The sequence below is a fragment of the Puma concolor genome, chromosome E1 (genome assembly GCF_028749965.1).
Source record: "Puma concolor isolate L17-30 chromosome E1, mPumCon1.1.hap2, whole genome shotgun sequence".
Lineage (NCBI taxonomy): Eukaryota > Metazoa > Chordata > Mammalia > Carnivora > Felidae > Puma > Puma concolor.
The window spans coordinates 20,575,196-20,588,922 of record NC_141680.1 but is presented as its reverse complement, the minus strand read 5'-3'; the positions used below and the strand labels follow the sequence as shown (position 1 = coordinate 20,588,922).

General features: G+C 35.0%; 2 protein-coding genes across 4 annotated transcripts in view; one reads left to right on the top strand and one right to left on the bottom strand.

Annotated features, from left to right (window-relative positions):
- Positions 1 to 13,727, top strand: part of CRLF3 (cytokine receptor like factor 3) — a 103,674-nt gene that overhangs the window by 56,311 nt on the left and 33,636 nt on the right. The window contains exon 8 of one of the 2 annotated variants that reach the window (XM_086686564.1): positions 6,903 to 8,231. The exons of the other annotated variant lie outside the window; for it this stretch is intronic. Within the exon in view, the coding sequence (XP_086542690.1) occupies positions 6,903 to 6,961 (59 nt within the window). The 3' untranslated portion in view covers positions 6,962 to 8,231. Of the gene's footprint in view, positions 1 to 6,902; positions 8,232 to 13,727 lie in introns of those variants that run through there. 2 annotated transcript variants of the gene reach the window in all.
- The window catches only part of SUZ12 (SUZ12 polycomb repressive complex 2 subunit), a 45,411-nt gene continuing 31,954 nt past the window's right edge, over positions 271 to 13,727 (bottom strand). For both annotated transcript variants that reach the window (XM_025916284.2, XM_025916293.2), the window contains 7 exons: positions 10,935 to 11,112; positions 9,095 to 9,186; positions 8,746 to 8,889; positions 7,795 to 7,952; positions 7,213 to 7,411; positions 5,158 to 5,237; positions 271 to 2,626 (listed from right to left, as the gene is read on the bottom strand). In XM_025916284.2, coding sequence (XP_025772069.1) covers positions 2,281 to 2,626; positions 5,158 to 5,237; positions 7,213 to 7,411; positions 7,795 to 7,952; positions 8,746 to 8,889; positions 9,095 to 9,186; positions 10,935 to 11,112 — 1,197 coding nt within the window. In that variant the 3' untranslated portion in view covers positions 271 to 2,280. The remainder of the gene's footprint in view (positions 2,627 to 5,157; positions 5,238 to 7,212; positions 7,412 to 7,794; positions 7,953 to 8,745; positions 8,890 to 9,094; positions 9,187 to 10,934; positions 11,113 to 13,727) is intronic.

Sequence of the window (13,727 nt, the reverse complement as noted above, 5' to 3'; positions counted from 1 at the left end):
AAAAAACCACAGAGATGGATAAGCTATTAGGTTAACATTGCCATTGAACTGTAAAAATATTTTTAGACTATTACCAAAATTGCCATAAGTAACATACTAGTTGCATTTGACATCACTGGAACTGAAAACAGGATTTTACATTAATTTTTTTTCTTAATTTCTAGTTCTGACCAGTGGGTGTACTTTTTCTGGATCCTTACTATCATAGCCAAAAGAATATTTCAGTATACGCATTAACAATGCATAATAAAACCAAAACCAAAACCAAAACAGAATACAGCTTTTATATTATTGAACTTTATGTACAAAATCATTTGATTTCAAATAAACATTTAATGTAAAAACAAACGTTCTTTTAAACTGAATTTTTTTTTTTTACATCTACTGTACCATTCAAATGCTTTATCATCTTACATGATTTCTTCAAAATCTCTTATCAAGGGTACATATAGAAAAGCATTTTTTTATAAATAGAAACAAAGGGATTTTTTCAGCTTTTATTATAAGATGACATAAAAAGTTTACTCAACAGAAGTAATTTCATTACTATTTGGGGGAGGGAATCACCGACTTTTTGTGCAAACAATGCTAGCCTTCTTTTAAGCATTAAGAGCATAACTGCTTAAGAAATGACATAAGCAATAATTCTACACCTACATCTCCCCTAAAATAATCTATTTTTTTTTTTTTTACATATGTGCACAGCTTTAGCAAATTAAAGCCCGAGAGAAATGCTCGAGATTCACTATCCAGAGGCATGATCAGAGTTGACTGTAACTCCTCATGTAGAGAGCTTACCAATCAAGGAGTCTGTAATGAAAGCTGCAGTTTCCCTCTTTCCTATTTTTTTAACACAAAAATCAATGACTAAGAACTTAATACTGGATGACAAATCACATCCACACTATTAGTTAAATAGCCTCACAGTTAAACACATCTTAAAAGACCAATCAAATCAGTATTTACATTTTATAAATTTCTGAAGACACCATTAGAAAGCTTATATATCCCTTCATTAAACAAAATAGGGAACTGCATCTGATGGTGGTGGAATGAAATTAAAAAATTAAAAATACCTGTATTTACAGCAGCATTGATCCTTTATAAATAAAGAATATGAAAATGCAATTATCTTTAAGGATAATAAAAAATTGAGGTGATGTTACTCAACCACAGTGCTTGGAGTTGGAATAAAAATCTATTGGTGCTTGTTAATGTGCCAGTAGTGAAACCACTTTCTGTTGGAGAAAATCCAACTGCAAATATGTGCATAAAACACATATCTCACAGGGCAAAACTGCTCACAATTCAAGTCAGCTTATCTGTATTGGATATTCTAATCATGAAATACATTACAAAGACATCCTTGCAAAGAAAAAAACAAGTTATAACATCTTCTGGTTCATTTTTATAGAACATTTCCTTCCTCAAAAGTGGCATCTTAAAAATCCCAAACTCATTCTTCCCTTAGTTTATCATGAAAAGATGCGGACAGCTGAATTTTCAATGTGATTACCATGTTGGAAAAAAAAAAAACAAAACCAAACAGCAAATGTTCAAGTTTAAAAAAATATACTGGGTGAGCAATGCAATAAAATTATCCACATAAAAACAAATGGTCAGTAACCTTGTAAGCCAATATGACATTTCACTGTCAACTACATGAAAAATTAACATTTCCTCAAACAGGCATAAGATGAAGAAGTGCTATTTTAAAATTGTAAAATGAACTTAGATAAAATATCTCATTGTAATCTCATTCCAAATTGATAAATGATTTCAAAATCAAGGATCAAGGTTTGATTGCAAATAATAATGCAACATAATTTCAAGAAATCTCCAATTTTTAAAAAAGGGAATCACACTCCAATTTTCCCTCCCCAAGAAAAGGTTTCACAATTACAAAGTAGAAAAACAGCCAGTCACAAATGCAAAAAACATTGTAATTTAAATATAGGAAATAATTTCTAGCTTATCAATTCAATATATTTCATAAGACAATTGTTAAAGTTAAAAATACTTTCTTTGAAGTATTGCTTTTCATGCTCAAACTAGAGAGTGTTTTAATGACATCAATAAAACTGATATACATGTAATGCTGCATAATGAAGTGAAGTAGAACCCTGATACAAATACCCTTGTTGAAATCATTTACTTCATCTAACAGTGCCTGTTTGAAACCTATGATTACAAACAAAAACAAAACCCTTCCTAGAGGCTGAATTCCCTAGAATGACAATTTCAGTGTTTGTCCGTAACATGGGGTTAGGCCTTTTCTTTTCAGAGTTTTTGTTTTTTGCTCTGTTTTGAAACCCCTGAGACACCATCTGCTTCCAAAGCTTTCTCTTTTGAGTTAATTTCACTAAATCCATTTGCTGTCCCATTTTGTTCTTCAGTGATTTCTTCATTTGCAGGGGAAGCAGATTCTCCTTTTTCTAATTTTTGCTGCATTTCACGGAGCTTGGTAACAGCTTTATCTATTGACATTATGCTAATAAGATTAAAGTCATGCATGCTGACTAGATGAAGCATGAAGTTTCGACATAAATTCTTCTTAATTATTTTCTGTCCATAGTTTTCTACAAACAGCATACAGGCATGATTCATTTGATTGTCAGCAATAAACCTATTTAATAAAAATAACACAAACATCAATAGTAATACAAAGCATTTTTGTCAAATGCAACATAACTATGACGATACTCCAGTAAGTGATGGTTTAACAAGCAGTAAAACTACAATGAAGCTGAGATTCAGTGACCTGAATGGGCTTATGGTTTAAAAATTTTTAAGAGATTTAATTTAACCAGAGCTTAAATAGAAATCATTTCTGTCTGTCCTAATGAAATTGCACACAACAGTATTAAGAGTATATAAAGCATTTTCTCTTGCCAGCACCACCTTCATGAACTCTCTACAAACAAGTTAGCTATCCCCTTTATTCTCTCCCTTGACCTTGACACACTTTGCTATTTCAAAAGCAGCATTTCTCTGCATTTTCAGTTCATGGAAAACCTTTAAAGAAACAAAGATGTCACATCTGTGACAATATGGATGGACCTTGTAAGCATTCTGCTAAGTAAAAGAAGTCAGAAAGAAGGACAAATACTGTATGATCTCATTTATATGTGGAATCCAAAAAAAACAGGGGCATCTGGCTGGCTCTGTTGGTAGAGCATACGACTCTTGATCTCGGGGTTGTGAGTTTGAGCACCATGCTGGGAGAGAGTACTTAAAAAAAATAAAAACAAAACTCATTTAAAAAAAAAGATCAAACTTACAGGCACCACAGGCAGAAGGTGGGGGGAAGGGGGGATTGGAGGAAGGTATTCAAAAGGTACAAACTTTCAGTTGTAAGATACATAAGAACTAGGGATATAATGCACAACATGATGACAATAGCTAACACTGTTGTATGATATATAGGAAAGTTGTCAAAAGAGTACTAAGAGTTCTCAACACAAGGAGAAAATTTTTTTCTTTATTCTTTTTATTATATCTGTATGAGAAGAGGGATTTTAGCTAAACTATTGTGGTAATCACTTCACAATATATGTAAATCAAACCATCATATGATACACCTTATAAAGCGATATATGTCAATTATTTCTCAATACAACAGAAAAAAAAGCCACGTTAAAAAAAGATTTGAGGGGCGCCTGGGTTCGGCGTCCGACTTTGGCTCAGGTTATGATCTCGCGGTTCGTGGGTTCAAGCCCTGCGTCGGGCTGTGTGCTGACAGCTCAGAGCCTAGAGCCTGCTTTGGATTTTGTGCCTCCCTCCCTCTCTCTCTGCCCCTCCCCAGGAAGCACTCTGTCTCAGTCTCTCTCTCAAAAATAAACAAACATTAAAAAAAAAAAAAAAGATTCGAAGATGTCACAACAAATGTGGTACAGTGTGGTTGTGTTAGTAGAAAGCATGCAGGGTGCACCCACAATGAATAGAATTTGAAAAAATAAAATTAAACCAAACAGGAGAATGGCTGCTCAGTTACCCACTGAAACTGTGAGTTCAACAAGGTCTGTAAAGTCTGCCTGCAGATATCGTAAAATCCAAAGTTTACCCAGCTACCTGCCACTTTATAATGTTGGTAAATCATGAACCCCAATAGTTGTTATTCTAGCAGATTTGGATCAAGGAATGAAAATGGAACTCAATATAGTAATACGACTAAAATTCTATCTTGAAACTGGCATATCAGGACAAAAGAAAAAATAGACACTAAGCTTCCACATACATACTTTACTCACAATGGAGTTTTAATGACTAGACCACGGACCAGGCAAACATTTTCTATGAAAGGACAGAGAAACATTTTAGGCTTTGCGATCCGTTGTCTTCCTCTTTTTTTTTCTTTCAACCCACTTAAAATATGAAGACTATTCTTAGCTCAAGACCATATACAAAAAAAGGCTATGGCTCATGCACCCTAGACATCTGGGCTAGACAGAACTTCTGCACCAATTCCTCTTCACTCCCAGGAGTAAAGAAACAAAAGTGCTCCTTCCCATTTATTTCATTACAAATGAAAAAACCTTGGCTGCTTGTACTATAGAAGAAAGCCTTAAATGAGGATCTAATAATGGAGTCAGAGGAGAAAAAAAACGTGTATTGATGGGCAAACATCAATACATCTTACATCAATACATCAATACATCAAAACATCTCTGGGAAGGAGACAGAACTGTAGGAAAAGCAATGTCGTGGAACACGCTTTTAGCCATAAAGGCACAAGAAGTACTGTTCTACCCTGACTTCTATGGAACGGTAGTAAGAAATCAGAAAAGCTACTTATATCTTATTCTTCATAATTAAGCAATTTTAAAAATTATGGTAATAACTGTGATAAGTAATTTTCAGGATTTCCACACATACAGCACAGGACGTTATCTTTTTAATCCTTGGCAATAAAGGAAATGAAAATTGGGTCATTAAAAAGACATATTAAAGATAAAAAATGCCGTTAGAGGTTACACCTTCCTTACATAAATCCCTTTTTCCTTATGCAGTTATAATAGTTTGGATTAGAGTAAGATTAGGGCACATTATGTCGAAGCTAACGGAATTTTAAATAAGATTCAAACACAGATTTATAGAATGTGAAGTATCAAGAAGAGCAAAAAGGACATGGAATATTTAAATTTAGGAATACCCTACCCATGTTTCATGACATGGAGATTCCATAGTTTCATCACCTCCTTCTCTCCTTCATTAACATCAGAAAATTCCTCAATTTGCTAAAAAAGGAAAGAAAAAATATCTATTAAGTGCACAATAAACAGAATTGGTATTTCTAAGAAAAAATTGTGAGAATGTAAAAAACTGAACTTTTGTAACTAATACCACAATTTACTTACACAGCAAAGTGGGAACATCAAACAGCTTTTAAGTAGTAATTTTAAAAGGGAAACCCTAAGTTACAAAAGAGTTACCTATTAAAAAATGAAAACACAATACAAAATCACAAGAAAACCTGTATTTTCTTTAGTTAGTAACTGTTTCATTTTTATTTATGAAAGACTTTTTTATGCCATTCGCAACTATGTGGATGGAACTAGAGGGTATTATGCTAAGCAAAATTAGAGAAAGACAAAAATCATATGACTTCACTCATATGAGGACTTTACGACACAGAACAGATGAACACAAGGGAGGTAAAAATAATATAAAAACAGGGAGGGGAACAAAACAGAAGAGACTCGTAAATATAGAGAACAAACAGAGGGTTGCTGGACGGGTTGTGGGAGGGGGAATGGGCTAAATGGGTAAGGGGCATTAAGGAATCTACTCCTGAAATCATTGTTGCACTATATGCTAATTTGGATGTAAATTTTAAAAAATTAAAAAAAAACAACAAAAAACGGGAAAAAAATTTTTTTTATTTTAAAGTTGTTTTATTTTGAGAGAGAGAAAGAGAAAAAAAGAGAATCCCAAGCATGCTGTGTGAAGCCTGACATAGGGTTCGAACTCATGAACTGTGAGATCATGACCTGAGCTGAAACTGAGTGGGACGCTTAACCAACTGAGTCACCCAGGCGCCCCAGTTGATAACTGTTTAAATAACACAATTACAAAAATTGTGGAGGGGCACCTGGCTGGCTCTGTCGGTGGAACATGAGACTCTTGATCTCAGGGTTGTGAGTTCGAGCCCCAAGTCAGGTGTAGAGATTACTTAAAAATAAAATCTTTGGGGTGCTTGGGTGGCTCAGTTGGTTAAGCATTCAACTCTTGATTTCAGTTTACAGTTCGTGAGATTAAGCCCCATTGGGGTCTGTGCTGACACTGTGGAGCCTGTTTAGGATTCTCTCTCTGTCTCTCTCTCTGCCCTTCTCCTGCTCACACTCTCTCTCTATAAATAAATAAATAAACTTCCAGTAAATAATATCAAATCCAATCAAATCTTTAGGGGTGCCTGGATGGCTCGGTTGGTTAACATCCAACTCTTGATTTTGACTTGGGTCATGATCCCAGGGTTGTGGGATGAAGCCCCATGTCTCGCTCCGTGCTGAGTGTGGAGCCTGTGTAAGATTCTCTGCCCCTCTCCCCCACTCATACGTGCTCTCTAAAATAAAGAAAGAAAAGAAAATCTTAAAAAAAAAAAAAAACCTGTGGGGGCACCTGAGTGGCTCAGGTCATGATCTCATGGTTCAAGAGGTTGAGTCCCACATTGGGCTCTGTGCTGACAGCTCATACCTGGAGACTGCTTCTGATTCTGTGTCTCCCTCTCTCTCTGCCCCTCCCCCATTCACAGTCTCCCTCCCTCTCCCTCTCTCAAAAACAAACATTAAAAAAATTTATTTAAATAAAATACAATAATAAAAAAATTGCAGATTCCCAAATTCCTTCATTTATTTACTTATTTTTTTATTAATTTTTTTTTTTAACGTTTATTCATTTTTTAGACAGAGAGGGACAGAGTATGAATGGGGGAGCGTCAGAGAGAGGGAGACACAGAATCTGAAACAGGATCCAGGCTCTGAGCTGTCAGCACAGACCCGACGCGGGGCTCGAACTCACGGACCACGAGATCATGACCTGAGCCGAAGTCAGCCGCTTAACCGACTGAGCCACCCAGGTGCCCCATCAAATTCCTTCATTTAGAAAGAGCTCCTGTACATTAAGTCAAGATTTTAAATCATATTAAACAAGTTTTTAAACACAAATCCGTAAGATTCTAAAGTCACAGTCAATAGTGATACTAGTAATACTTACTGTAATGGTTTTTTCTCTTAGCCATTCAGGATCCTTTTCATCTTCACTGTCTACTTCCATTTCTTGTGGACGGAGAGGTAAACAAGTATCACTATGGAAATACAGACGGTTGTGTCCACTACTGTACGTTCGCTGCTGTTCCACTTCTCCATCTTCAGATTCAAGAAATTCAGACATGCTTGCTTTTGTTCGTTTTGGTCTAATGGAAAGAGATGTTGATGGAACACTGAGTGACAGGGATTCTTTCTATTTCACATCTCTCAAATAGAGTATGTTCCTTGTTTCCTATCTAGGTATGCACATAGTAACTTCCACTGGAAAAATTCCTTAATCTCTTGAACCACTAGAGCAGTCGTGATATTAACATTTAAAACACAGGAAAAAGTTCTAAGGAGGAAGTAAGAAAATCACTGTGGGAGCTGGGGAGGGTTATAAAGCAGTATACCACCCCAGAGATTTAGCTAACAATCTGAAATAATGACTCCCACCTAAATAGTAGCTTTGTCTGGCTCTCCTTTGTTCTTCCACCATCATCAATAAAAGTCAGAGGATAAACTTTTGTTGTATGACCTTTTTACCTACCTGCACACAAGAATGTGTGTGATAGGCGTTCTTTTTACTGGTCCATTTCGGCTAAAAGCAAATCCAGGTTGGCGATGAATATCCTGAGGATTTCCTGCATAGGAGCCATCATAACACTCGTTGATAGAAACATCTATCCTAGCACCTTTTGGATGATACTGTAAGAAAAATGGCAAGATGCTTATAATAAGGAAATATTAATTATCCCTACCCTGAACACCTAACATGCCAATTTATTTTAAAAAGTACTAGTGGGTTCTTAATGTTTTGGAAACTAAAATAAACTACACATACCAGCATGGTGAAAGGGAAGTCAGAAGATCTGGACTCAAGAAGATCTGTGTTAAAATCCTGGCTGTGACATTCACTGGCTTGGTAATTTTGTACAAATTATTTCTTGTTTGAGCAAGAATAAAGAAATTACCACTTAATTCAAAGAGCTGGTGTGAGGATTGTGTGTGTCAATATAGGTGCAATATGCAAATATATACAAACCAAATCACTGTAATTCATGCATTAAGCAATCCATGAAATGCAAAGATTTTGGTATTTTTTGCAGGAGGGAAATTTATTTTATCATGTTTTAATTTCAATATAATTAACATACAGTGTTATAGTAGTTTCAGGTGTACAAAAGTGATTCAGCAATTCTATACATTACTTGGTGCTCAACATGCTAAGTGTACTCCTAAAAAAAGCACAATTTTTGAAAGTCAGACTGTCTTATATATTACTGGTAGGAAAAAAAAAGGGGTGCCTAGGTGGCTCGGTCAGTTAGTTAGGCGTCCGACTTCAGCTCAGGTCATGACCTCACGCTTCGCTGAGTTCGAGCCCTACATCTGGCTCTCTGCTGTCAGCACAGAGCCCATTTCGGATCCTCGGCCTCCTCTCTCTCCGCCCCTCCCTTGCTCACCCTCACTCTCAAAAATAAACATTAAAAAAGTTACTTACAACATAATTGAAGATAAATCTGCTGTGGCAGAGTTTAAGATGCTTGAGTAAGCTATAAAGTTTGCGGCAATTCAGAGTACACCATGGGCAATGTAGGTCGTCTCTTGCTTCAGTTTGTTGTCTCGTGTTGTTGTTATAAAGGAACTTGAAAATAACAAAAAACAGCAAATCTCCAACTTAAACATCTCAAGATATTGTTTCATCATCCCCTTTAAAAATAGTTAAAATGACTTAAAAAGAAAATCAAATCAGAGACATTCTTTCATTTAAATATGCAAAATATTTCAGACGTGATGTGCAAAACAAAGGTGTTTCATGATTACTTAAAAATGAAGGGCCAGATGTTTACCTGATAAAATATTCTTAATTTTTGTCGGTTTTCGTTTGAAGTATCTTTTTCTTTTCTTGTTTGTAGGTCCGTATTCAATGATTCTTTAACAGCTGAAAATACATACTTTTATATTTAATGCAAATACCTGCTTATAAAAAGTGAAATAATGCATCTTGTGAAAATAATTAAACATGAAAGATTTCAAAGAATTTTACTTATGGTACTTAAAACGCTTTTTGTTCTCATCCTCATGTGATGATTATAGGAACAATCTCCTTAACCAGCACCCCTAATCAGTTAAGGTCTTTACCGGCAGGAGCCATTTTTTCCCCTTTAAAAACCACCTCTTATATTCTAAACCATTATAAAAGTACCCCAAATAATTATATGTAGTCACTACAGTATTTTAAGCACTCTGAAAGTCAGAGTGTGGTTCTGACTGGTCTTTGTATTTTCAATGCACAGCAGTGAGCAGGCTTCCACTAAGTGTTAGTTTAACAAAAATTAAATTAAAAATGATTGTATTAATTTCATTGCAAATCCAAAAGCTAATGGCCATCAATAATTTTGTTCTATTTCTTTATAGACTTAAAATGTTTTTATTTTCCCTGACAGAACAATTTCATATGTACAATTTTGTATGAAACTTTTTTTCTCAGTTTCTTTGAAACTCTTTACCTAGCAGACTGGCCACAGAGTATTTTCAGAAGTACCCAGACCACAATTTACTTGGGAAATCTTTGCCCTGACACAGGCCACTTCTTACATCTCTTGGACTCTAACAGTAACCTGCACACCATAAATGGACATGAGGGGTCAATGTCAAAGACAACTGTCCGACACCTTGTCTTCTTTAAACAGACTTAGACAAAAACACATAGATGCTCTCAATCAAGGACAGTGTTCCTATCAGGCAGGTACAAGATGACAGAACACTGCACCTGGGCCTTAACTCAGCAGAATTAACTTCATTTAGAAGTGTTTTTCCTCTAAAAATTGACTGCAAAATTTAACCTGGTAAAGGGGCACCTTGAGTGGTTCATTCAGTTAATAAGCCTCTGACTTCAGCTCAGGTCATGATCTCACCGTTCAAGAAGTTGAGCCCCACGTCAGGCTCTGTGCTGACAGCTCAAGAGCCTGGAGCCTGCTTCAGATTCTGTGTTCTCCCTCTCTCTCTCTCTGCCCCTTCCCTGCTTGTGCTCTCTCAAAAATAAATAAACATTACAAATAAATAAATAAATAAATAAATTTAACCTGATAAAATTCAAGTTATGATGATCCACACCTAGAACTGTGAAAACACTCTGAAATACTGAATTCAGTTCTATAACATATACAAATCTTTACATGAATTATAAAAAGCATACAGTTCCAAAACCCTTAATATAGCTGCAGTTCCAAAATCTAAAAAGTTAGAAAAACTAATTGTTTTTCTCATGAGCTTCTGAGAAATGTATTTACTGGAAAAATGTGTTCTAAATAGACATGAGGCTATCTCTAGACCTCATCTGGAGGCATTCCGTAACACATGGCATATATATATATACTATATGTTCCATCAGACTTTTAACGTTAAAAACAAGAGCCACAAAATTCTCAGACATATCTGGCAGAAAACATAAAGAACTGCTGAGATTTCTAAAAGAATAATTATTAGCACAAAAGGCAAACAAATTAATCCGAAGCCAAGTCCTAACTCTGTAAAGCATTATTTTGTAATTTTTTACAGTTTATTTATTTTTGGTAATCTCTACATCCAACTTGGGGCTCAAATTCACAATCCAGAGTTGCATGCTCTTCTGACTGAGCCAGCCAGGCACCTATGCAAAGTGTTACTTTGACAGCAATGTTTTCTTACCTATAGTCTGAGTAGGTTTAACTGAACCAGGCTTGTTTTCTTGATGAAGACTCTCTGAATTTCTAGTGGCAAGAGGCTTGGCAATAGGAGCTGTAGATTTATCATTGGTCTCTCCTGTCCAACGAAGAGTGAACTGCAATGTAGGTCCCTGAGAAAATGTTTCAAATGGAGGCAGCCTCTAAAAAACAAAGCATAGGAGAAGAGTGAAGATTCCATATAATGAAAGAAATCATAGGGGAGAAAAAAAGCCTCCCAATATTTATTATGATAAATTAACGTGGATTTGAAAACATCTAAATGCCTACAGAGATGGCCAGGCAGATAAAGCAAATCCGTGGCGCTGTACAGACTGTAGTACTGGAGTGCTCAGGTTGTGTACAAAGAGCCACTTAACAGCAACAGATGAACTGTTGGCGATGTGCAAACAGAAGCCCAGTACCATCACATTTTCAGATTTTTTTCAAAAGTCAGAAATCCAAGTTTGCGTGGGAAATCTTCCTATTTTTACATGTTGGCAATCAATGGAATATGGCTTTAAAGGCAACAAAAAAAAACCGTGGTAACCAAAGCCTGCCAGTTTGCAACCTCTGTTAGATGACCAACTACTTTCTTTTTGTAAACTGAACGATTATGGCAATTTGTAAATTTTCCTGGACTTCTTCAGCTTCAATGATAGCTGTTCTTGTTTCTCCTGTTTGGGTTTTGGGACCTGTAACTATCAGCCTTCCTCCTCAACCTCAAATCATTTATAAAACGACCCTTCTGATCTCCCTTAATTCCCAGCTAACATTTAGCCATCTGCCCTAATCTCTCACCTATCGTCAAGGATTTGCCTGTTAGGCTGATGATCCCAAACTGATCCTCAATTCTTTGTGCTTGAGGTCTAACCCCATATATCTCCAACTGCGGAGACGCTACTGCTTGGATGACATCAATGTCACCTTGAACCAAAAATATGTTTAGATGTGAATCTATTTTCTCTCCTTCCCAGGCATAATTATTTTTGTTTCCAGCATTGTCATTCTACTAGTGATCCTAAGCTAAAAACTTTAGAATTACATTTGACCATATTTTTCTTTTTGTTTCTCTTACATAATCACCAAGTATAGATCCTTATTACCTTTTTACTACAGTATCTCACCTGCTCTCCTGCTTCTACTTTTTACCTCTCAATTCATATGTAGGAGACCAAATAATCTTCTGAAAAGACTACTTTCATTTTATTCCATAGAAACCTTCAGTGGGCTCCTGTATTTTACTGCCATACAAGCCTAACCTCCTACATCTTTATTACAAACAGTCCTCTTAAAACTGTAATTTTAGACAGGAATGAAGTAAGTGTGCTTTTGCAAACTAGTTTTAAAACAGTTAAGTCTGTATCTAGGTATTTATCTTGTAAATATACTTACAATGCATAAAGATACATGTACTAGTATATTTACCACAACATTTGTGAAAATGTAAAAAAATTTTAAGATAACTGAATTACCCATTAAAATAGCATTGGTGTAGTAAATTATGGGACATTTATTTAAAAGAATACCACAACACTTTTAAAAGTTAGAACCAAATCTAAATGTTCCAATTTTAGAAGGATGCTCATTTCATATTGCTTTAATTTCTTGGGAAAAACCATCAACTCATATATATATAATTCTTATTTTCTTGTGAATAAGAACTTTAAACAAGAAACTTAAAACATAATGAACACTTGCATGAAATTCAAACACTGTAGATAAGCATAAAAAAATAAAAATTTAAAATTCCGTCACCTAGAGGTAACCACTATTAATTTTAGAAAAAGTAGGAATATGTACACTATTAAGTAAAAATTAAATACCATGGAAATCCTTATCAAAGTATTGTTCTTTTTATGTCTACCTTTGTAGATTTAAGGTACTTCCAATTTCTCATTATTTAAAAATTTTGCCAGGACCTGTTACCTACAACTTATCAGTTAACCAGTTACTACACCTTGTGACAAAATCGAGTAACTGGACTTAATTGCTAATGCCTACATACACAATCTAAAATGTCATCCATATTGCCAGTCTGCCCTCCAGTAAGGGTGTCCCAACTTACTCTTACATTAAAGCATTATTTGAGAATATGTGTCCTCACACCTCCAACTAGAAACTGTCAATCTTTTTAACTGTCAAACCAGTAGTTAAAATAAGATCTCTGATTTTATGTGTTTTTGAATGCTAATAAGGTTGAATATCTTTTTAAAAGCTTGCTAGCCATCTATATTTGCTGCCCTAAGAATTGCCTGATTGTTCTTTACCCATTTTTCTAATTAGATAGCTTATCTTTTTTCTGGTTGATTTATAAAATTACACATTCTTAATACTAGCTTTTTGTATATTACATTTTCCCCAGCCTATCGCTGTCTTAAACTTTAGATTTTTGCAGTTTTAGAAATGATCCACCTTTAGTTATTTTATGCTTTCTAGCTTTTGCATCATACATACAATGGCTTTCTTCACACTAAGATTATATTAATATTTACCATTTTTTTCTGCAGTTACGTAGTGTTAGTTTTTACATTTCATTTATGAGACTTCTGGAATTTATTAGGTCTGTGTTTATTTCCAAATGGTTAGAGACCAGTTTTGTCACAATTAATGAACAGTCCATCTTTCCCACACAGATTTAATACTAATTTTGTCACAGATTAAAGTCCAAATGTACATGAAACTTTTAAAACTATGCTTCAGTAATCAGCACTTCTATTCCTGTTTATTATACCATACAATTTGGGTTTTTTTTTTTTTTTACCTTTATACTATGTTC